At 45.7% G+C, this 25,768-nt stretch overlaps 2 protein-coding genes across 2 annotated transcripts in view; both read left to right on the top strand.

Moving 5' to 3' along the window:
- The window catches only part of PODXL2 (podocalyxin like 2), a 47,149-nt gene extending 40,532 nt beyond the window's left edge, over window positions 1-6,617 (top strand). The window contains exon 9 of the mRNA XM_077451731.1: window positions 942-6,617. Coding sequence (XP_077307857.1) covers window positions 942-1,136 — 195 coding nt within the window. The 3' untranslated portion in view covers window positions 1,137-6,617. The remainder of the gene's footprint in view (window positions 1-941) is intronic.
- Window positions 6,618-14,534: 7,917 nt separating this feature from the next.
- Window positions 14,535-25,768, top strand: part of ABTB1 (ankyrin repeat and BTB domain containing 1) — a 64,006-nt gene continuing 52,772 nt past the window's right edge. Inside the window, 4 exon segments of the mRNA XM_077451729.1 lie at window positions 14,535-14,745; window positions 16,677-16,739; window positions 19,989-20,044; window positions 23,302-23,446. Coding sequence (XP_077307855.1) covers window positions 14,690-14,745; window positions 16,677-16,739; window positions 19,989-20,044; window positions 23,302-23,446 — 320 coding nt within the window. The 5' untranslated portion in view covers window positions 14,535-14,689.

Here is a 25,768-nt window from a genome sequence, read left to right as displayed (position 1 = left end):
GAATGCGAGCCAAGCCTTGGAACCAGGGCCTTAGGTAGGCTCTGCCTGGCCGAAGATGGCTGTCAGCGTCACATAGAGCGTAAGCATCCAATCAGATAGCTTTCCCAGTGACCCAGAAAAACCATAGAGGAACCATGTTCCTCTTGACTTCCCTTCAATCTGCAATGCTGCTGCAGTCGAGCGCCACCTACAGTGGAGAAAATAGACTGCACCTGCCTCCAGATGTGTAGGTAGAGTCAATAGGCAAAATCTTGGTCAGAAGTCCAGGCCGAGGTTGAAACTGAGATGGGCAGCAAACATAGACTGATAAGGATAATAAAGAAGCAGGTCTGGTTAATGCCAGGTCAATATCATAAAAGAAAATAAGAAACATACCTAGAAGTGATGATCGGCTATGCTCCCACCTGGACACAGCCTCTTCCCATTGGGGTGTCTAGTTGTGTGGGTGACATATCCGTTACCGTTTTTTTGCATATATATTGTATATACTATTGACAGTAACCTGAAAATGTTTTATTTGATTCCTTAATTTCTTTTGTTTTGGAAAATCTTCAATAAAAAACATGGTAAAAGAAAGCCAGGTCAATATCAAGGTCAACATAAGGCTCAGGATCAGGAATTGCAGGAACTCAGACTTAAAGATTGGATCAAGATTATCTAGTCCCACATATGTGAATTTATTGGCAGAGACTTTGGTTTGTACACAGTGGAATGTGATATTCTTTTACCTGTGGCAAAAGTTTGCTCTATTATTACCATTACACAGAAGGAATTTTATATATTTTATATATTTCTTATATTTTGTATGGTTACTATACGTTCAGTATTATTCACTTAATTTGGTGGTACACTGTGCAATATTAGTAGGTTAATATTAGCGCAATTATTCATTTAAAACATCGTTTTATTTACTCCATATTCCTCTTTATTGTCTTTCCAAGGAGCTGCATTTCGTGGAGAATGGCTGCCATGATAATCCCACCCTGGACGTGGCGATGGACGGACAGTCAGAGATGCAAGAGAAGAAGGCGAGCATCAACGGTGGCACCGCACACCAGGCGGATGGCTGGGAAACCCTAATAAACAAGCCTGACAAAGAAGAGAATGAAGCTATGGAGGAGGACACCCACTTATAAAGGCCAGCGACAGCCCGGTCTGTAGGCAGAACTTTTATTGGCCGTGGGGCACCTTCGGGATGCGTCATTTTACCAAACCCCAGATGCTGGGACTAACAAAAAAAAAATGGAGTTTGTCGATCTGTAGCAGCACAGAAGTCTAGATAGAGCACACAGTGTCAGTGACTACTCATAAGCTGGTCCGCGGTTTACAGTGTTTAATATGATTGCACTTTACTCTTCCAAAGATTAAATTCAGAGTCGGCTCACCAGCGTAATACTATCTGCCAGACCCTTTTCAGAGCAGCCTTGGCTGGACAGAGCGTTGTTTTAGATTAGGCATTGTACATTTTCTCCCCTGTGGCGATGTAGGACTGGCATCGCTTTTAAACGCACAGACCGCCTCCATTGTTCTGCCTTGCTATGCCAACCGTATGTAGTTTGTGTCCTTATAGCTTGGTACCAAGTCCACTGGGCAATTTATGAAAAATGTAAAAAAAAGAAAAAAAAAAAAAACAGGGTACAGGGTAGCTACAAAAGAGTTTCCTGGTCTGAGGGATTATTTTTTACCTATGAGGGCCGACACGTAGATGGTGAGCAGGTCTGCTTCAGTGCTGTAAACATCTCCTTGGTCTTTGCACCTACACGCCTAAACTACATAGACCCTTTGTAGATGCACCAGTAATTTGTATGCAATTGCAGAAGACCTGTTATGTGATGGTAAAGACCAATGTGCTATGATGTAAGCTATATGAAGCCATTATTGCTCATGCAAGTGCAACAATGGCGCTCGGTTAATGGCAGCAGCATGCTACAGTGTAGCTTACACCTTAGGGGGTCCATTGCACCATCATCTTTAGAACATTTGCAAGCAACATTACTTTTGGTACAGTTGAGGTCATGTGATTGTCTAAATGATGCTAGTCCATGTAAAGAATCATCATATAGATTTTACTCTAGTATTCTTTCCATAATCCCTGCAAGCATTGAGCTGGTGTGTTGTTACATGACCATCTTAAAGAAGCAGAATATCACCCATTGTGGCTCCAACCTGCGCTTATTCCTGTAATCCTTTACTGAAAATCTAGTGCTAAGACTACTGTTAGACTTGTAGCCAATCAAAGCCTTGGGACAGTAGGAGTTTTAAAGTCCCTGTGACTTCTACCTATATAGTGCCTGTAGTTTTGTGACCTTGCTGGGCTGTGTGGCCATGGAGCTTAAAGTGATCAATGCCATTGCTCTCTCTATCCTATCTAGGAGTACCTGTCCATAGAGCCTCCTTGAAGTTACTTTGTGCCGCATATCACAGCTCTCTAGCAATCCCTAGATAGCAGCTGTGCAAACTGTGTAAAAATCTATCATCATGTTCCCTTTGCGGCCAATCAAAGCCTTGGAACAGCGAGAGTTTTAAAGTCCCTGTGGCTTTTACCCATATAGTGCCCATAGTTTTGTGATCCACCTTGCTGGGTTGTATGGCTGCAGACCTTTAAGTGATCAATGCCATTTCTTTTTCTATCCTATCTAGGAGTACCTGTGCATTGAGGCTTCTTGAAGCTACTTTGTACCGCATGTCACATCACTCTGACAATCCTTAGATAGAAGCTGTACAAACTGTAAAAATATATTGTCACGTTCCCTTTGTGACCAATCAAAGCCTTGGAAAAGTGAGAGTTTTAAAGTCCCCGTAACTTACACCCATATAGTGCCCATAGTTTTGTGATCCACCTTGCTGGGCTGTATGGCTGCAGAGGCTTAAAGTGACCCATGCCATTCATTTTTTTATCTTATGCCGCGTACACACGAGCGAATTGCCCGGCGTACTTAGTCCGGCAAACAATCCGGCGGATAGTCCGGCGGACTTTCTACCAAACGGACTTGGACACACAGAAAGTCCGGCACTTGCTAGCATGATGACGTACAACACGTACGACGGGACTAGAAAAGGGAAGTTCAATAGCCAATAGCCAATAGCTTCCTTTTTCGTACTTGCTTCTGAGCATGCGTCATTCTTAGTCCGCCGGACTAGCATACTCATGAACGTATTGTCCGCTGAAACCCAAGTCCGGCGGAAAGATTGGAGTGCAAAACTACTTTCTAAGTCCGCCAGACTTTACGCTGGAAAAGTCCGCTGAAGCCCACATACGATCGAATTGTCCGCTGAAATGCGTTTCGGCGGACTAAGTACGCCGGACAATTCACTCGTGATAAGAGTAGTTGTGCATAGAGGCTTCTTGAAGCTACTTTCTGCCGAATGTCACAGCTCTCTGGCAATCCATAGATGGTAGCTGTGCAAACTGTGTAAAAATCTATTGTCACTTTCCCTTTGTGACCAATCAAAGCCTTGGAACAGTGGGAGTTTAAAGTCCCTGTGACTTATACCCATATAGTGCCAAAAGCTATGTGATCCACCATGCTGGGCTGTATGGCTGCAGAACTTAAAGTAATTAAAGCCATTCCTCTTTCTATCCTATTTAGGAGTACCTGTGCATACAGGCTCCTTGAAGATTCTTTGTGCTGTATGGCACAGCTCTAGCAATCCCTAGATAGCAGCTGTGCAAACTGTGTAAAAAAATATTATCACTTTCACTTCGTGACCAATCAAAGCCTTGAAACCTTAGGAGTTTTAAAGTCTTTGCGACTAGTTTTTTGATCCACCTTCTTTAAAGTTCCTATGACTTATACCCATATAGTGCCCATAGCTACGAGATCCACCTTGTTGGACTGTGTGGCTGCAGAGCTTAGCAGAGTTCCACCGACTTTTAAAACTTTTCATCGCGGGCTCCCTGGACAGGTAAGTGTCCTTATTTAAAGTCAGCAGCTACAGTGTTTGTAGCTGCTGACTTTTTAAAAAAGAAAATAAAATCGCGGCTGGAACACCGCTTTATACCCAACACAAAGTTGAGGGTGGAGGCTCAGCGATACAAATATTATATGAATGATACTAACTTCTTTAGAGGAGACGTTTATCTGTTCTTTCCACATTATGGAGAAGTGTGACACTATCTTTTGGCCTTGCAATAATTATGGCAGTTGGATGGAACTTGGGATTCTGGTGGCAACGTCTCACCAATGGTACCTCACCAGAAGTGCTACTTGGTTTGTCCCAGTTTCTGTAGATGTCATTTTTACTGGATAGCTTGGTTTGGTAAGGGAAGTATGAAAATAACAGAATTACTGGCAAGATCGTCAAGTAATAAACGTTTTACATTATGGGGAAGTGTGACGCCATAGTTTGGCCCTGCAATAATTACAGCAGTTGGGTGAAACTTAGGATTCTTCATAGTTTCATAGTTAGTAAGGTTGAATAAAGACACCAGTCCATCCAGTTCAACCTGAGTGAGGTGTCTACAATTGTCCCTATCCCTGTACATTGCACACTCACATCGGTCCCTACCCCCAAGGAGCCCACAATCCTAGGTCCCCATTCATATACTAGGGCCAATTTTAGACAGAAGCCAATTAACCTACCTGCATGTCTTTGGATTGTGAGAGGAAACCGGAGTACCTGGAGGAAACCCACGCAGGCACAGGGAGAACATGCAAACTCCAGGCAGGTAGTGTCGTGGTTGGGATTTGAACCAGCGACCCTTCTTACTGCTAGGTGAGAGTGCTAACCACTACACCACTGTGCTGCCCAACTGGCGGCAACATCTCACCAATGGTGTCTCACCAGACGTGTCATATGGTTTGTCCCAACCTCTGCAACTGTCACTTTTACTGGACAGCTAGGTCTGTTAAGGGAAGTAGGAAAATAACAGATTTAACGGCGAGATGGTCATGTAATAAAAATTTAACAGGGATTATTTAAAAAAAATTAAATAAAATATTGCTAGTAAAAGTCTGCACCATAGATGGTTAATTAGGCTCAACATTATTTTAGATCCTGCTCTTAAACTTTGTGCGTCGGAAAATTTCCGACGGAAAAAGTCAGACGGAGCCCACGCATGGTCAGATTTTCCCACAACATGATCCGATCGCACATTTTCAGCCGGAAAATCCGACCGTGTGTGGGCTCCATCTGACTTTTTCCGTCAGAAATTTTCCGACGCACAAAATTTGAGAGCAGGATCTAAAATTTTCCGACAACAAAATCCGATCGCATAAATTCCGATCGTGTGTAGACAATTCCGACGGACAAAGTGCCACGCATGCTCAGAATAAACGAAGAGACGAAAGCTATTGGCTACTGGCCCGTTTATAGGCCCGACGTACGTGTTTGACGTCACCTCGTTCAGAACGATCGGATTTTCCAACAACTTTGTGTGACCGTGTGTATGCAACAATCCGTTGTGTGGCCAAAATCCTTTAGAAAAATCCAACAGATTTTGTGGTCGGAATGTCCGACTGTGTGTATGGGGCATTAGTCTGTTATTTTCCTACGTCCCTTACCAGGCCAAGCTGTCTAGTAAAAGCGACAGTTGCAGGGAATGGGATTTTCCGACAACATGATCCGATCGCACATTTTCAGCCGGAAAATCCGACCGTGTGTATGGGGCATTACAGGCAGTTATCACCAGGTAACAAAAATTTTACAGGGATTTTTTTTTTTTAAATGCTAGAGAAAGACTGCACCATAGACAGTTAATTAGGCTCAACGCTACAAGTCTTACATGAATAATACTGACTTCTTTGGAGGAGATTTTTCATCATCATCGTCTTTCTCTTTGCAATGGTTTCGGCAGTTGGATGGAACTGGGGATTCTGGTGGCAACGGCTCAACAATGGTGTCTCACCAGAAATGCTATCTGGTTTGTCCCAACCTTTGTAGCTGTCACTTTTACTGGACAGCTTGGCCTAGTAAACGAAATAGGAAAAAAAGCTGATTTACTGGCAGGATCAACATGTATTAAAACGGCATCATTAATGATTACATAGTAAGTTTGGTTGAAAAAAAAAAAATAATTTAAAAATGTTTCAATATTTATTTTTACAATTTTTCCAATATTCATTTTTTCCAGTAGTTCTACTCTAAGACGTGATCTTTCTAGCCAAGATGAAAACATGCACAATAAGCACAAACTAGTGAAATACGGGATTTTTAGGGTCCAGAGTTCAGGTTTGGTTCTGCAGATTTAACGACACTACAAGTGCCCCCCCCCACCCCTCCCCCGCCCAGGCCCATACCATTTCCACAGCAGTTGGAGAGCTTTATATGACCTACGTCTGGTGTAGCAGTTTTGGAAGATAGCAGATTACTCAGTATGATGTAATAGAGTTCTATTTGTGTAACGGCATTTCAGTGCGTATAAAAGATTGTTTCTTTGTAAAGCTATCAGTGTGATTTTTTTTTTTTTTCCGGCTATTCTTTTCTTTTCTTTTTTGGATGTACGTAAAAGCCTGGCCGTCCCTTCACTTCACGAAACAATAGCGTTGTCGGTGTATAGCTTTGATGGAATGTGCACTACTGCGTAATAAAACTATTGCTGTTTGACTGTTGGCCAGACACGGTCTTCAATTGCCGTCCGCGCTGACAAATTTACATGAATAAAAGGAAATATCTGAGACGCCTTCCTTTATTTTTTTAGCTTTGTGTGATGTTGGCCTAACTTTGTACTTTTTTGTTGTTTTCTTTTTAAAAAGTGGACCTGTGAATTCATCTGAAAGCAGAACTGAACTCCTCCCAATCAACATGAACTATTTTTAATCCTTATTCTGCTAGCTTTATTAAATATACTATATTACCAGCCTAAAAACAGCCTAAATACACCTGCCTTTACATGAACTTAACCACTTACAGACCGGACCATTTTGCTGGTCAAAGACCAGACCACTTTTTGCGATTCGGCACTGCGTCGCTTTAACTGACAATTGCGCGGTCGTGCGACGTGGCTCCCAAACAAAATTGACGTCCTTTTTTTTCCCCACAAATAGAGCTTTCTTTTGGTGGTATTTGATCACCCCTGCGGTTTTTATTTTTTGCGCTATAAACAAAAATAGAGCGACAATTTTGAAAAAAAACGCATTATTTTTTACTTTTTGTTATAATAAATATCCCCAAAAATATATAAAAAAACATTTTTTTCCCTCAGTTTAGGCCGATACGTATTCTTCTACATATTTTTGGTAAAAAAAAATCGCAATAAGCGATTATTGATTGGTTTGCGCAAAAGTTATAGCATTTACAAAATAGGGATAGTTTTATAGCATTTTTATTATTAATTTTTTATTATTTATTTTTTTACTAGTAATGGCGGCGATCAGCGATTTTTATTGTGACTGCGACATTGTGGGGGACCCATCGGACATTTTTGACACATTTTTGGGACCATTGTCATTTATACAGTAATCACTGCTATATAAATGCAGTGATTCCTGTGTAAATGACACTGGCAGTGAAGGGGTTAACCAGTGGGTGGCAGTGTAGGGGTTAAGTGTTCCTAGGGGTGTGTTACTAACTGTGGGGGGGTTGGGCTTTCATTTAGTGAACATTGATCTCTGCTCCAATCACATGGAGCAGAGATCAGCGTCACTAGTTGCTAGGCAGAATGGAGAAATGCTGTTTACACGGCATTTCCTCCATTCAGCCGTCCCGTGAGACGATCGCGGGTATGCCCGTGGCGATCGAGTCCGCGGGTCCGGCAACCGGACTCACGGGGGTCCCAACCAGCGCGGGAGCGTGCCGCCGGCGGCGCGCTCCCAATGGCAGGGCGGCATTGAAGATTGGACGTACCTGTACGCCAATATGCCTGCCCGTGCCATTCTGTCGACGTACATCGGCGTGCGCTGGTCGGGAACCGGTTAAGTGGCATCTCAGTCTTTTTTTCATTTTATTTGAAAGGTGCTTATTAGACGTGTGCAGAACAAAAAAAATTGTTTTGTTTCATTTTGATTCATTATTTACATAAATTATTTTAGTTAAATTTGTTTAATTCGATTTCGGAATTAGTTTTGTTTATTCGTTTTTTTTAATCGAATTCAAAAAGTTTTCGAAACCAATTTCGAATAGTTTTCCAATTCGAATTGCTTTTCGAATAGTTTTCCAATTCAGATAGTTTTCCAATTTCCAAAAGAATAAAATAGAAAATAAAGGAATAGAATAGAAAAAAATTATATTCTATTCCTTTATTTTCTATTCTATTTTATTCTCTTTAGAAATTGGAAAACTATTCGAATTCGAAAAGTTTTCGAATCAATTTTGAATAGTTTTCCAATAGTTTTCGAATTCAGATAGTTTTCAAATTTCCAAAAAGAATAGAATAGAAAATAAAGGAATAGAATAGAATTTTTTTATTCTATTCCTTTATTTTATATTCTATTTTATTCTCTTTGGAAATTGGAAAACTATTCGAATTTGAAAAGTTTTCGAATCAATTTCCAATAGTTTTCGAATTTGAAATGTTTTTTTCAAATAGTTTTCGAATTCAACTATTTTTCCAATTTCCAAAAAGAATAAATTAGAATAGAAAATAAAGGGATAGAATAGAAGAAAAAAATATATATTCTATTCCTTTATTTTCTCTTCTATTTTATTCTCTTTGGAAATTGGAAAACTATTCGAATTCAAAAAGTTTTCGAATTTGAAAACTAATCGAAAAGTATTTGAAAACTATTCGAATTTGAAAATTCGTCCGAATTTTTTTTTCCTGTTATTTAAGATTCTGTACTAATCAAATTTGGAAGTTCGGATACATCAGAATTTCCGAATAACAAAAATTCATCCGAATTTTAATTTGGAATGAAAGAAACCGCACATGTCTAGTGTTTATTTATTTCGATTTTTTCATAAACACAACACAAGAACAATATACACAAGTACCATAGATATAAGGCAAAGTATGTAGATAAAACCAGTAAACATAGATATGGCATATTTGAATAAACTTAATTATAAAGCCCCATACACACTATCAGATTTTCTGCAGATTTTTGTCTTCAGATTTACCAAAACCATATAATATGAGGTCAAACCTTTAGCCCTTGTACACACGGTCGGAGATTCCGACGGAATGTGTCCGATCGGATCGTTTTGTCGGATATTCCGACTGTGTGTGGTCTCCATCGGACTGTTTCCGTCGGAATATCCGACGGACCAAGTTTTACAACTTGTTGGTAAAATTTTCCGACAAAATGCTCCGATCATGTGTAGAGAATTCTTATCGGACAAAGTGCCACGCATGCTCAGATCAAATTCCTACACCAAAGCTATTGGCTACTAGCCTGAACGTAGTCCCGTCGTAACGAAATAACGTCATCACGTCGGATTTTCCGACAACTTTGTCTGACCGTGTGTATGCAACAGTTTCGGACAAAATCCGTCGGACAAAATCCGACGGATTTGGTTGTCGGAATCTCCGACCGTGTGTACAAGGGCTAAGAGTTTCAATTTGTATGCAATCAGGCAGGCCCTTCCACTACATGGTTTTGGTAAATCTGAAGACAAAAATCTGCAGAAAATCTAATAGTGTGTATGGGGCTTTAGAGATTAAAACCCCTCCAGGCTTCCACACAATCTTAGAAAAAATGTGGTCGGAGGTGGGAGTGTTTAATGCCAAATTATAGAGATTTACGGTGCCAGGAACCCCAGATACAACCAGACATACACATTCATACCCACACCAGGTACACCCCCCCCCCCCCCCCAACATTTGCGCCATGTTCCCTGGAATAACCAATGGGAAAATTAAATTAAAGAACCAAAGCAGCCTACCCAAGCAATGCCCACCATCCATGTAGGACCACGGACTATATTGAAGTCAAGTCTGATCAATCAAGTGGTGAAGACAAGACATCACCCCAAAATGTTTCAGAGACTTCCAACCAGTGCCATATTTCTGTAAATTTCCTAGGGCACGCCCTACTTTTATAGATGAACTTAAACTTGGGTATATCTCCATGAACAATACGGTAAAGAGTTTGCGTCCTTCCAGTCCAACAAGATCACTTTATTTCCATAAAACAACAATATACGTATCAGAGCCCTCGAGTTCTAGAGACACAATCATTCAGTATACCTAAAAGCCCAACTTCCAGGGTCTGAGGTATTGGAAGATTAATCTTATGCTCAAAGAAACCAAATACATCCTTCTGGCATCCCAGTCTTAGTCCGTAGGGTTCCATATTGAGTTGGCCCACCCTTTGCAGCTATATCGGCTTCAACTCTTCTGGGAAGGCCGTCCACAAGGTTTAGGAGTGTGTCTATGGCAGGGGGTCGCAAGCTGGTGGCCCTCTAGCTGTTGCGAAACTACAAGTCCCATCATGCCTCTGCCTGTGGGTGTCATGCTTGTAACTGTCAGCCTTGCAATGCCTCATGGGACTTGTTGTTTTTGCAACAGCTGGAGGGCCGTCAGCTTGAGACCCTTGGTCTATGGCAGGGATATGCAATTAGCGGACCTCCAGCTGTTGCAAAACTACAAGTCCCATCATGCATCTGCCTCAGGGTGTAATGCTTGTGGCTGTCAGAGTCTCGCTATGCCTCATGGGACTTGTAGTTCTGCAACAGCTGGAGGTCCGCTAATTGCATATCCCTGGTCTATGGGAAGGTTTGACCATTCTTCCAGAAGCACGTTTGTGAGGATGAGAAGACCTGGCTCGCAGTCTCCGCTCTAATTTGTCCCAAAAGTGTTCTATCGGGTTGAGGTCAGGACTCTGTGCAGGCCAGTCAAGTTCCTGCCCCCCCCCCCCCCAAACTCACTCATCCATGTTTTTATGGACCTTGCTTTGTGCACTGGTGCGCAGTTATGTTGGAAGTGGAAGGGGCCATCCCCAAACTGTTCCCACAAAGTTGGGAGCATCAAATTGTCCAAAATGTCTTGGCATGCTGACACCTTAAGAATTCCCTTCATTGGAACTAAGGAGCCAAGATAAACCCCTAAAAACTAACCCAGCATCGTAAACCCCCCTCTACCAAATGATTTGTACCAGTGCACAAACCAAGGTCCAAAAAAGACATGGATGAGCGAGTTTGGGGTGGAGGGACTTAACTGGCCTGCACAGAGTCCTGGCATCAACCAGATAGAACACCTTTGACATGAATTAGAGTGAAGACTGCGAGCTGGGCCTTCTTGACCTCACAAATGCACTTCTGGTAGAATGATCAAAAATTCCCATAGACACACTCCTAAACCTTGTGGACGGCCTTCCCAGAAGAGTTGAAGCTGTTATAGCTGCAAAGGGCGGGCCAACTCAATATTGAACCCTACGGACTAAGACTGGGATGCCATTAAAGTTCTTGTGTGTGTAAAGGCACCCAAAAACTTTTGGCAAAATAGTGTAGATAGGAAGGTATGTTATTTTTACTAGTTTTTAACTTTTTTTTTTTTTTTTACATTTCTTAAAGAGGGAGTAAACTCCCATCACTGACTTGTTCCTATAGGTAAGCCTATAATAAAACTTACCTATAACTACTGTAAATATCTCCTAACCATACTTACTGTAGATGCAGCCGGTGATGTCATTGGCGCATGCGCTCTGAGCCGCAAACGGCTCCGAGCGCATGCTAATGTTAAAATGCAAGGTAATGTTGAAATGTGCTAGTATGCATTACATACTAGCACATGATGTGAAACTTACCTAAAAACAAAGCCTTCCAGTGATGCGCAGTCACCACTGGAGGCCGCTTCCATCTTCACCTGGTCTTCCTTCCAGGACCGCAGACTCCGGCTGTGTGACTGGCCAGAGCAACAATGTGCAGGGAGTTACATCACTGTTGCTCTGGCCAGTCACACAGCAGTAGTCTGCGGTCCTGGAAGGAAGACCAGGTGAGGATGGAAGCGGCCTCCAGTGGTGACTGCGCATCACTGGAAGGCTTTGTTTTTAGGTAAGTTTCACATCATGTGCTAGTATGTAATGCATACTAGCACATTTCAACATTACCTTGCAGGTCAGAAAAAAAATAATAAATTCAGCGGTTTACTACAGCTTTAAGTTACTTCCTGGTTTCTGGCCTAGGCCAAACGATGTCATACATCCCAGGAGTCTTCATGGCTTTCTCAGCTAAGCACACCCTCTTGCCCGCATGCCTGAGCTAAGGGCATATGAATTCCAGGAAGTAAATGTTACATGTATCATCTGCCCTTACTCAAGATGACCAAGGCTAGAGATGCCTGGGGGGGGGGGGGTTTCATAGTGATTTCTTAAATAAAGCACGGAGACATGGATGGATGGGTGAGTTTGCTTTATATATATATATATATATATATAAAAAATTAATGAAATTGCGTTTTCAGGTGCTCGGGCACAGTTAAAGTGAGTCTAAAGTCTCGGTTCACACTGCCATGACCTGAAAATCTTATGGTGCGATTTTGCCAGGCGACTTCCTGGCGGCTTAAGTACTACTTGATACGACTCTGAAAAGACTTTCAGGGAATGCCTAGGTAATCTTCCTTTAATGCCGGATCCAAATCACATCAATATAGATGAGGCTCCGACTTGGAGGCGACTTCCATTAAAGTCTATGGGCACAAGTCGGATACAAGTCGCCTTGAAGTAGTACAGGAGCCTTTTCTAAAGTCAGAGCGGCACCGATGGGTGGCAGTGATGGGCACTGATGGGTGGCAGTGATGGGCACCGATGGGTAGCAGTGATGGGCACTGATGGGTGGCAGTGATGGGCACTGATGGGCACCGATGGGTGGCAGTGATGGGCACCGATAGGTGGCAGTGATGGGCACCGATAGGTGGCAGTGATGGGCACTGATGGGTGGCAGTGATGGGCACCGATGAGTGGCAGTGATGGGCACTGATGGGTGGCAGTGATGGGCACCGATGAGTGGCAGTGATGGGCACTGATGGGTGGCAGTGATGGGCACCGATGAGTGGCAATAATGGGCACTGAAGGGTGGCAATAATGGGCACTGATCGGTTACACTGATAAGCAGCACTGCAAGGTGGCACTCTTGGGCACTGTGGAGCAAAAAAGGGGACAAAAGGGGCATTGGGACTTTATAAGAAACACACCACTCGGGTAAGATGAGACATTCGGTAGATTGTACATAATATTAAGTAGTGACAACAATAGGCATATTACAATAATTGATAAATATTTAATTAGATCAATAATTTGATACAAATTAGGTAAAACATGATTATTAATTACATCATAACGTAGTACAAAATTTATAACATAGTAAACAATGTATCATATGATAAAATTAGTATTAGCGGTATACCCAAAATAGGCACAAACATAAAAGGATAAAAAAAATGAATGGCTCAACCAATTAAAACCCATAATGTAAACATGGATACTGTAATACGGCATCAAATATAAAAGCTCGACGCGTTTCGTGGAATTGCATCCATTCATCAGGAGCAGCCAACTGGGAATGCCTGTAATAAATTATAAATAAATAATGAATTAATGGTCGTACGTTAACACAGGAAGAGAGGGAACATTGCCCATGGTCCTAGCACTCTTACCTGTAGGTAATATGGTATAAATGTAGAAAAAAAACATAAATAACAGAAATAATATAATGGAGGCCATTGGGGGGGTGAGAAACCATCCCCGCCGGGAGCTGAGGTGGTCATGGCTGCGGCGGCAGGGCAAGGTCAGCCATGGCACAGTGTTGAAGAAAGGTGCAGAGGTGGCATCCCCCTTCCAACGCTATAATAGTAGGTATAGACCCCAAGAGAATACCAGTATACTCTCACTCTTTTCTTGTTTATAGCGCAAAAAATAAAAAATAAAGCGCAGAGGTGATCAAATACCACCAAAAGAAAGCTCTATTTGTGGGGGAAAAAGGACGTCAATTTTCTTTGTGTACAGCGTCGCACGACCGCGCAATTGTCAGTTAAAGCGACGCAGTGCCAAATTACAAAAAATGGCCTAGTCATTAAGGGGGTAAATCCTCCTGGGGCTGAAGTGGTTAAAAAAAATATGCAAAAACAGCTCTGGCAGCAAAAGAGTTAAAAAATTTGAATGAGGTCCCTTGGCCATGGGTGAGCTCAGTACATAGAGGGCAGGAGCAGGCGAGAACCCACCACGACACTTCCTATAGGGTGACCTTGATCAGACATGTTGATTGGTCTTCTGTCTCCCCTCTAGGAGTTGGATGGGTGATGGGAGTCATGTGACCTCTCCCACCCCCCTGTCCTGTTTACTTTGCAGAAGTCACACGGAAGGGGGCGGGGCGTTATCTGTTCATATCTGGGTATCTCCAGTGTTGGGGGCGTGTTCAGGGAGTCTTTGGGAGGAGTCCAGGCTGTTCTGCGCTGGTGATACAGGATTGTGGGCGGATGGACGTGTTGATGCTGGGATAGGGGGCGTGGTTGTGCGGTGAGCGGCGTGCACAGGTAAATCGGAGATTGGAAGGTTTGTATTGGGAGAGGCGAGGCCGCGAGAAGAGCGCCGTGTTTGTATTGGCTGGGGCGGGGATGCATGTGTTTCTATTGGTAGGGGGTGTGTTGGGCATAGATAAGGGGTGTGGTTACGTTTGTGATGGGTTGTTTCGGGGGAGGGACTGTGCGTGTTTGGTATAGACAGGGGGCGGGGATCTCCGCAGTCAGCTGTTCGTTGTCTCTCCGTTCGGTGTGTCTCCTCCGCTCGCTCCGCCCTCTCCGGTGCTTCCGCTCGCTGCTTCCCGAACCCGCCGGGTCAATGAGCCGTTCGCTCCGCCCAGCGCCGGGCCCGGGCCGATGGACACCAGCGACCTGTTCAGCAGCTGCAGGAAGGGCGACATCTACCGAGTGCGGTGAGCGGGGGAGGGGCGGCTGCTGGAGGAGAGAGAGCGGGAGAGAGATATGACTCACTGGGGGTGACACTGCACTGGGGGGCAAATACCAGGGGGTGACACTGCACTGGGGACACGGCCCGGGGGGGGGGGGGGGTGACACCGAACTGTCCGGGGGGGGGGGGGGGAGTGACACCGCACTGGGGACACGTCCCGGGGGGGGGGGAGTGTGACACCGCACTGGGGACACGTCCCGGGGGGGGGGGGGAGTGTGACACCGCACTGGGGACACGTCCCCGGGGAGGGGGGGAGTGACACCGCACTGGGGACACGTCCCGGGGGGGGGGGGGGGAGTGTGACACCGCACTGGGGAAACGTCCCGGGGAGGGGGGGAGTGACACCGCACTGGGGACACGTCCCGGGGGGGGGGGGGGGGGGAGTGTGACACCGCACTGGGGAAACGTCCCGGGGAGGGGGGGAGTGATACCGCACTGGGGACACGTCCCGGGGGGGGGGGGGGGGGGTGTGACACCGCACTGGGGAAACGTCCCGGGGAGGGGGGGAGTGACACCGCACTGGGGACACGTCCCGGGGGGGGGGGGGGGAGTGACACCGCACTGGGGACACGTCCCGGGGGGGGGGGGGGAGTGACACCGCACTGGGGAAACGTCCCGGGGAGGGGGGGAGTGACACCGCACTGGGGAAACGTCCCGGGGAGGGGGGAGTGACACCGCACTGGGGACACGTCCCCGGGGAGGGGGGAGTGACACCGCACTGGGGAAACGTCCCGGGGAGGGGGGGAGTGACACCGCACTGGGGACACGTCCCCGGGGAGGGGGGAGTGACACCGCACTGGGGACACGTCCCCGGGGAGGGGGGGAGTGACACCGCACTGGGGACACGCCCCCGGGGAGGGGGGGGAGTGACACCGCACTGGGGACACGTCCCCGGGGAGGGGGGGGAGTGACACCGCACTGGGGACACGCCCCCGGGGAGGGGGGGGAGTGACACCGCACTGGGGACACGTCCCCGGGGAGGGGGGGGAGTGACACCGCACTGGGGACACGTCCCCGGGGAGGGGGGGAGTGACACCGCACTGGGGACACGTCCCCGGGGAGGGGGGGAGTGACACCGCACTGGGGACACGTCCCCGGGGAGGGGGGGAGTGACACCGCACTGGGGACACGTCCCCGGGGAGGGGGGAGTGACACCGCACTGGGGACACGTCCCCGGGGAGGGGGGGAGTGACACCGCACTGGGGACACGTCCCCGGGGGGCGAGTGACACCCCTGGAGTTCCCATAGGCCGGTAATGAGCGTACTTCCCAGGGGGCACTCCGCCCTGACACACACACAGGAGTATTTTCTGGATCTGACTTTAGACTTGGACCTGGGGGGACAATTATCAGGACTGATCATACAGGAACCTACTTGGTGGGTATTTGCTGTGTTTTGCCTTAATGTTTGCACAGGAGGCTCTCTGGGGCCATCACAGGCCTCATACCCCCCCCCCCCCCCCCAGCATGGAAGGGTCATTGGGTTTGCTGGGGATGGCACCATTCCAGGGTAACGGAAGAACCTTCTACCAGACTGGGGAATAGAGGGGACCAGCTGGGACAATAGCAGAGCTCTGTCATTGGGTCACATGGCAGTGTAATAGTCGGATGATTCCAGTCGGGGTGTCCTTTTATGTAATGCCGCCAGACTACATCCCCCATAATGCTCTGCTTTCTGGGACATGGTGTCCATATCAGGTCACGGTGATCCGTGTGTTCCTCTCCTGGCCGCCATCCAGAGTGTTATCGGAGGCAGGCGGTGACATAAAATCCCCGGTGGCACGGTCTGCAGTGACCCCTTCTGCCCCCAATATTGGCGTCTGCCTCTCTTCCCGACCTTCTCAGTTTTCTGTGACGTTAATTCTCTTTATTTATTTTTTGTTGTTATTGTCTGCAGATACCTTGTGGAGCAGAGAGACGTGGAACTAAACGTCCGAGACAAGTGGGACAGTACTCCCTTGTAGGTGCCTCCTTTTTATATTGAATGTTTTTACAGCATGCTCACAGTGAAAAGTAGAGGTGCAACGAATGGGAATGTAGGTGCTGAAAATTCGGGATGTACTTGGCCAAAAACAGAAATGACAGTTTTACAAAGAAAATACAGTATGTCACAAAAGTAAGTACACCCCTCACGTTTTTGTAAATATTTTATTCTATCTTTTCATGTGACAACACTGAAGAAATGACACTTTGCTACAATGTAAAGTAGTGAATGTTCAGCTTGTACAACAACTAAAGTGAGTACACCCCTAAGTGAAAATGTCCTAATTGCCATTTTTCCCTCCCCGGTGTCATGTGACTCGTTAGTGTTACAAGGTCTCAGGTGTAAATGGGGAGCAGGTGTGTTAAATTTAGTATTATCGCTCTCACTCTCTCATACTGGTCACTGGAAGTTCTTCATGGCAAAGAACTCCTTTGAGCAGCTGAAAAAACAAATTATTTCTCAACATAAAGATGGCCCTAGGCTATAAGAAGATTGGCAAGACCCTGAAACTGAGCTGCAGCACGGTGGCATAGACCATACAGCTTTTTAACAGGACAGGTTCCACTCAGAACAGGCCTCGCCATGGTCGACCATACAAGTTGAGGTCACGTGCTCCGCTTCATATCCAGAGGTTGTCTTTGGGAAATAGATGTATGAGTGCTGCCAGCATTGCTGCAGAGGTTGGGGGGGGGGGGGGGGGGGTCAGCCTTTCAGTGCTCAGTCCAGGGGAAGGCAACCTCAGCACTCCAGCTGTGGTGAAACTACAAATGCCATCATGTCTCTGCCCTCTGCCTGTGATTGTCAGGGTCTTGCAATGTCTCATGGGACTTGTAGTTTCACCACAGCTGGAGGGCCGAGGTTGCCTACCCCTGGCTCAAACCATACACCGCACACTGCATCATATTGGTCTGCATGGCTGTTGTCCCAGAAGGAAGTCTCTTCTAAAGATGATGCACAAGAAAGACCACAAACAGTTTGCTGAAGACAAGCAGACTAAGGACATGGATTACTGGATCCATGTCCTGGGGTTTGATAAGACCAAGATAAACTTATTTGGTTCAGATGGTGACAAGCGTGTGTGGCGTTAACCAGGTGAGGAGTACAAAGACAAGTGTGTCTTGCCTACAGTCAAGCATGGTGGTGGGAGTGTCATGGTCTGGGGCTGCATGAGTGCTGCCGGCACTGGGGAGCTACAGATCATTGAGGAAACCATGAATGCCAACATGTACTGTGACATACTGAAGCAGAGCATGATCCCCCTCCCTTGAGAGACTGGGCCGCAGGGCAGTATTCCAACATGATAACCACCCCAAACACACTTCCAAGACGACCACTGCCTTGCTAAAGAAGATGAGGGTAAAGGTGATGGACTGGCCAAGCATGTCTCCAGACCTAAACCCTATTGCGCATCTGTGGGGCATCCTCAAATGGAAGGTGGAGGAGGACAAGGTCTCTAATATCCACCAGCTCCGTGATGTCACCTCAATACAGGGCACTTAAACCCCCTTCCTGCCCAGGCCATTTTTCGGCTTTCTGCACTGCCACAGAGATCAGGGTCGTGCCGTGTCCTAGCAACACGGAGCGGCCGTTTTGAGAAGCCGTCATATGACGTCAACCCAGAGTGAGAGCCGCATCAGCCAGCCGTCATTTGATGGTGGGTGGGCGGCAAGTGGTTAAGGGCTGTGTGTTGAGTTATTTTGAGGGGACAGCAAATTTACACTGTTATACAAGCTGTACACTCACTACTTTACATTGTAGACAAGTGTCATTTCTTCAGTGTTGTCACATGAAAAGATAGAAGAAAATGTGAGGGGTGTACTCACTTTTGTGAGATACTGTATGTATGTGTGTGTGTGTGTGTGTGTGTGTGTGTGTGTGTGTGTGTGTATGTGTGTATATATATATATATATATATATATATATATATATATATATTATACTTTTTAGTATCATAATGGCCAATAAATTTCATATTCATTTAAATTTTATCATCGCCTTTTACTGCAAGAAAAATGCATCTCTTTAACGCCGGTGCCTACTGGCCCTTTAGGAGGTTAATGATGCCGGGAGGCTGGGCAGGTCTTGTAATCAAGTGACCGCTGTGATTGGCTGTCACGTTGGTCACACGATCGGAAATCTCCCGATTGGTTAGGTGACTGTGTCAGGAGCGCGCATCAAGCGCACTCTCGGGACAGCCGAATGCACAGCAATTCACACAAATATGTGGCCCCTCAGCGCTAAGGACCAAGCACCAAGAAGCCACATATTTGTGTTTGGCTGTCGCCAAGGGGTTCAATTCTATGTTTTCACACTGGTTTTTTTGCACTTCCGATGTGGTGGTAAAAATCTTGCTTGCTGCATTTTTTGCTGGTTAAAAAAAGCGCACGAAGAACACGCCTCCTCGCACCATGTTACGTTTTTGAGTCGCATGACCTATGAAAAACGCACTGTGAAATCGTGTGCCTTTTCTGCGTCATTATCGGCACCTTTTTTCTGTTTTGGAAAAATGCAGAAAACGCCTATTTCTTTCAATATGTTTCGGGCTCTGAAATTTCAGTGCATCTCTAATGAAAAGTGAACCTCTCTCCCCCCCCAGCCCATGTATAAATAAAATAAAATTAAATAAAAGTGCAAGCTCTACTTACCCTCTCCATGCGGAAGCGCTGCCCCCAAATCCCCCCCCCCATGGTCCACCACCGGAGGTCCTCTTCAGGCTGTAAGCTCAGCCAGTTGCTTACACTCCCCTCTAGGGGGGCGCCACCATCATGCAATCTGGTAACACAGTTCTCCAGAGCTGAGTGTAGGGGCTCCTATCATTGGGTGTGCGATGCTCAGTCCTGGAGGAATGCCCATCGGTGCCGGACAAAGAGGACCGTCCTGTGACGTCACCAGACCACCTTGGATAATGCTGTATAAAATATTCTAATTATATTTTATGTAATTAAAAACAAAACAAACAAAAAAATCTGGGGCGGGGCAATACCGGGTGGGACGTCCCACATGCCTGAAGTTTTCACTTTAACATTTAGTCTGTAGGATATAAAATGTAGAAATTTGGCCATTCATATTACATGGATGGAGAAGGTAACTGTGGGTGGAGATCTTCCTATCAAGACAACCTGTCACTTTCACCTTAAAAACAAAAAAAAAAACAGATGCCTTTTTAGGGTTTGTCCCAAAACTGAGCCCCTCTCATTGACTTGCTTTGTTTCCTTTGTCTTTCAGATATTACGCTTGTCTTTGTGGACATGAGGAACTGGTTCGGTACCTTTTAGCCAATGGTAAGCCACATAACCTCCTCCTCCCTCCTCCCTCCTCCCTCCTCCTGTTTTGTGCAAATGCAGTGCGATTTTTGACCCATACAAATCCATGGCTCAAATCGCAGCGCATGTAATTCGCACAGGAATGTGCTGCGATTGCTGTGCGAATTAAATGCGGTGCATCGCATCGGTGTGAACCCAGGCTGATAGAAATGGTGACGTCCACCGGACGTGCTATGTAGTAAAGTATCTCTAATGTGATGCATAGAAATCCTGCGGAGCTCCAAGATAACTCCACTTTTTGTCGAGAAAGAATCTTCCCTCCGGGTCATACTTCATGTGACAGTTCAGAAGAGTTGTCACCTGTCTGGTTTTCATAATTGCTGGTCCAGTTCTGTACTTACTATGCAGAGTGTCTGGTTTGGTAACTTTGCATAGCATATCGCATAACTTTTTATTTTATTTAAATTTTTTTGTGACAGCTCAGACAAGCTTTAGAAATTCAGTGCGAGACTAGTCACTACCACCGGTATGACCCCTTTCACACTGAGGCAGTTTTCAGGCATTTTAGTGCTAAAAAATAGCGCCTGAGAACTGTCTCTCATGCCTCCCAGTGTGAAAGGCTGTGCGCTTTCACGCTGGGACGGTGCGCTTGCAGGATGGGGGGGGGGGAAATAGTTCTGCAAGCAGCATCTTTGGGGCGGTTTGGGAGCGCTGTATACACTGCTCCTACAATGCTTCTGAAGTATTGCAGCACGGGGTGCTTTTGAACTCTTCTTCGGCTGCTAGCGGAGCTTAAAAGCTCCCCCGCTATCAGCCGAAAAGCGCAGCTTAAACAGCGGTAAAGCGCTGCTAAAACTAGCTAACAGATCCGCCGCTCCAGTGTGAAAGCAGCCTATATGTAAGGGTTTACAACCACTTTAAATGGAGGGGGGGTTGAGTATATTTAGAGCCGGTACACACCAGGAATCGGAACACTCACCTTCATGTGCAATTTAATTTCAGTGCATTTTCATCCCATTAATTTGAATGGGCTGAAATTGTACTGCACCAAAAGTAGTGCAGGCTCTACAAAAAAAATTAATAAAAAAAATATCTATCTATCTCAACCAGATTGCCTGCATCGGATCACAAGGAACAGAAGTATCATGGCAAACGCTGTGTTAGCGACCTGCATTTGGGGTGTCCTTGGCATTGCATTTGTTTTGAACGCAGTGCCGTAAAACATGCATAGAACGTAGGTTTCACCCACGTTCTAGTATGAATAGGCCGTTAACCCCTTCCTGCCCCCGCTATAGCCAATTGACAGCTACAGGGCGGGCTGTACTTTGTCGGAAGGGCCTCTATTGGCGACATCACGTTGCCCGCATACCCCATGCGGTGCGCTCTGTGACCGCCGAGTAATTCGGTTGGGGTAAAGGGCCAACCATAGAGGCTCTTTACCACGTGATCAGCTGTGTCCAATGACAAGCTGGTTAGAAAAGGAGAGAACCCATAACTGGCTTTTGTTTAAAGGGACAACGGCACTGATAATCAAAATTGCAAAATTGTATAACATTGTTTGTTTTGGTTGGGTTTTTTTTTTTCTTTTTCTTTTTCTTTTTTTTTGTTTCTCAAAATGTTTTTGGTCTTTTTCCATTTGTTCAATTAAAAAAAACCCCAGTGATCAAATACCACCAAAAGAAAGCTCTATTTGTGTGTATTTTTTTTTAATAAAAATGTCATTTGGGTACAGTGTTGCATAACTGCACAATTTGTCATTCAAAGTGTGACATTGCTGAAAATTGTCCTGGGCAGGAAGAGGGTGAAAGTACCCGGTAGGCAAGTGAGTAAAATGAGGATCATTAAAAGAAAAGGGGGGGGGGGGGGGGTTTAAAAGCACCCCCCCCCCCCCCCATCACCACATGCAGATCCAAACACGTGTGTAGGTACAGCATGCGTATATAAACGGTGATTGCACTACACACATGAAGTGTCGGAGCCAGAGCAAAAAATTCTAGGGCCATAATTCACAAATAACTCTAATCTGTAAAGGCTCTTTAAAGGTCACCTATGGAGCTTTAGAGGCAGCGCAGATCGTCACCATTTCACAGGCATGCAGAAGTTTAAATCCTTGACATGTTTGGTATCTGCTTACTCGAAGCAACATCGTCGCTCTCTCACTCGCGCTCTCTCACTCGCGCTCTCTCACTCGCGCTCTCTCACTCGCGCTCTCTCACTCGCGCTCTCTCACTCGCGCTCTCTCACTCGCGCTCTCTCACTCGCGCTCTCTCTCTCGCGCGCTCTCTCTCTCTCTCGCGCTCTCTCTCTCTCGCGCGCTCTCTCTCTCGCGCGCTCTCTCTCCCCACCATTTTATTCTCCAGGGCCTGTGCATTCAGAAAATATATCCCTTTTCGGTGTTCTAAGTAATTTTCTAGCCCAAAAAAATGCATATTTTTTTGGGAGGGAGCCCACACGTTACAAAATTAAAAAAAAAAATTACCTGGGCTGCTAGATGTTAATCATGCGTTGTGGTAGATAAATTCACTTGCCAACCAGTTAGGTGCCTGGAACGTCATCAGATTTAAGTGGTTGTACCGTAATGATATGCAACTCCAGGCATGATCCCGGTACCGTTTTTTATTTTTATTTTTTTCTTTAAAATCTTTATTTTTGACAAAATACATTCCAATATAAATGAATACAATTAATTGGTATTGCTTATCATATTGCATAGAACAGAGAATCCGGGACCGTTTTTCTTTTTAAAGGCGGCGGTCGGCTCATGTGATTAGCATTTGAAGTCGCTAACTAGCCGCTCAATTACTATTACAAGCAGCGGGAGGAGATCTCCCACCGCCCTCAGAGGCTTGCTCGGGCTTTCCCATCCCACCAGGAGACCCGAGCTACCAGCCCATGCATCCGCCAGCTGGTCGTACACCTGAGGAAAGCTGGGATCGGGTCTCCACTATAGTAACCTGGAAACGATGACCTGACATCACTTCTGGTTTACCGCCATATAAAGAGGTGTTCCCACCCCCAAATACTGTAGCTGCTGACTTTTTTAATATTAGGACACTTGCCTGTCCAGGGTTCCCGTGATGCCGGCAACCCAGCCGATTTTCGGATCGTCTCTCGGGGGCTGTCGCCGCCATTCCTGGTAAGGGAAACTGGCAGTGAAGCCTTTCGGTCTCATAATCGGTTCCCTGCTGCGCTTTATGATTGGCTCAGCGGCGGAGTGGGGGGGGGTCAAATGTTCTAGCGAGTGTTCCCGTTTTTGAACGTGTTTTGTTTTGCAGGTGCCCGGTGTGAGGTGAACACATTTGATGGAGAGCGTTGTTTGTACGGTGCGCTGAGCGACACCATCCGCAGATTGCTAAAAGAATACAAGCGAATCACAGCGAAGTGTATGCAGAGAGATTATTATGATGACTTCTTACAGAGGTATGCAGAGCCTGGGGCCAGCAATCTGAATATCACAAGTAAAACCATCATTGTCACACAACCATTTTCCCAGCACGCCTACCAGCCAGCCTGCAATAAAGACCAAATTGTCCAACAATCCATGTTAAGAGAGGATTTAGTTTTTCACACTCTTGCAAATCTATGTGGAAGCCACAGTGCCTACATCAAGGCTCCTCTGTGAACTGCAGTCCTAACTTTATAGTTTTGAGTTTCCAAGTTGGATAACATATATAGCAGTGGATAGATTGAGGGCAGTTTGTTTGGAGGGAGCCCACGCCTCCCTAAAGGCGCAGGAACACATTAGAAGCCCAGCAAAAGCACAATGGCAGCTAAAGGCGTCCAATGTGTCTCCCACACCAAATCCAGCAAACAAGCTAAACAAAAAGTTGGCATTCATCCTAATTTATAACTCGCCTTTGCAGTAAGGTGCACATGGAAGGGCAACGCAAATCGCCAACAAAAAATTTCCCGGCACTTTTACCAGCTAGCCTGCAAAAAAATAAGTTGCCCCTGTCTAACAATCCACGTAAAAATAGAGGGTTTAGTTACACACATTTACAAATATATTCCATGTTGTCAAAAGTATTGGTACACCTGCCTTTACATGAACTTTAATGGCCTCCCAGTCTTAGTCCGTAGGGTTCAATATTGAGTTGGCCCACCCTTTGCAGCTATAACAGCTTCAACTCTTCTGGGAAGGCAGTCCACAAGGTTTAGGAGTGTCTATGGGAATGTTTGACCATTCTTCCAGAAGAGCCTTTGTGTGGTCAGGCACTGATTCATCCCAAAGGTGTTGTATCAGATTGAGGCAGGCCAGTTGAGTTCCTCCACCCCAAATTTGCTCATCTGTGTATTTATGGACCTTGCTTTGTGCACTGGCTCAAATCATTTGGTGGAGGGGGGATTATGGTGTGGGGTTGTTTTTCAGGGGTTGGGCTTGGCCTCTTAGTTCCAGTGAGGCCTGATTCACACCTATGGCATTTTTATTGCATTTTGCAGATTTGCACTACAGTCCATTTAACTGGAATTCCTATGGAACATGTTCTGTGGTGCAAAATGCACTAAAAATGCATAGGTGTAAATTAGGACTAAAAGGAATTCCTTAAGGCGTCGGCATACCAAGACATTTTGAACAATTTGCCCCCAACTTTCTGGGAACAGTTTGGGGATGACCCCTTCCTGTTCCAACATGACTGCGCATCAGTGTACAAATCAAGGTCCATAAAGACATGGATGAGCGAGTTTGGTGTGTCGGAACTTGACTGGCCTGCACAGAGTCCTGACCTCAACCCAATAGAACATCTTTGGGATGAATTAGAGTGGAGACTGCGAGCCAGACCCTCTCGTTCCAACATCAGTGCCTGATCTCACAAATGTGCTTCTGGAAGAATGGTCAAACATTCCCATAGACCAGGGGTGCTCAACCTGCGGCTCTCCAGCTGTTGCGGAACTACAAGTCCCATGACTTATATACTTATTATATAAGAGCAGCTCTGATCAGCTGCATTATTATATATATTTTTTTATTTTTGGGGGAGGGGGGGGGGGTAGGTATGTTTTACAGCAGAGATTTGCAATTAGCGGATCTCCAGCTGTTGCAGAACTACAATTCCCATGAGGCATAGCAAGACTCCGACAGCCACAAGCATGACACCCAGAGGCAGAGGCATGATGCGACTTGTAGTTTTGCAACAGCTGGAGAGCCACAGGTTGAGCACCCCTGCCATAGACACTCCTAAACCTTGTGGACGGCCTTCCCAGAAGAGTTGAAGCTGTTATAGCTGCAAAGGGTGGGCCAACTCAATATTGAACCCTACGGACTAAGACTGGGATACTGTTAAAGTTCATGTGTATGTAAAGGCCGGCTCTAAATCGCTCTCACCCAAGTCTATTATGAACCACTTGCTGACCACAATACATATATTTACATTGCGGTTGGCAAGTGGTTTACCGGGCTTATGGCTGAAGATATTAGCCAAAACCCTGGTATAGTTTTTGACAATATAGTGCATGTGGGAGGCGCAGTGCCTGTGCCAAGGCTCCTCTGTATAAACCATAACTGATGAAAAGGCTAATAGTCTAGTTTTTGTTGCAAAAATGTTGCACTTTACATGTTAATGGTAAACCTTGTGTTTTAAAGTTCAGCAACATTTTCCAAAAAGTTCCCTATGCATTTTCTATATCTCCTGAAAAGGACATAGCGGCGTTCCTCTTTTATTTATTTATTTATTTTTTCAGATGCTGCACTTGCTACTTGTTACACGTGCAGCTCGGGCGCTCTGCAGAAATGACTGGCCCCTC

Source organism: Lithobates pipiens, unplaced genomic scaffold (genome assembly GCF_037356315.1).
Source record: "Lithobates pipiens isolate NorthernLeopardFrog02 unplaced genomic scaffold, aLitPip1_a1.2 Scaffold_23, whole genome shotgun sequence".
Taxonomy (NCBI): Eukaryota; Metazoa; Chordata; class Amphibia; order Anura; family Ranidae; genus Lithobates; species Lithobates pipiens.
This window is presented reverse-complemented; position numbering and strand designations above follow the sequence as displayed.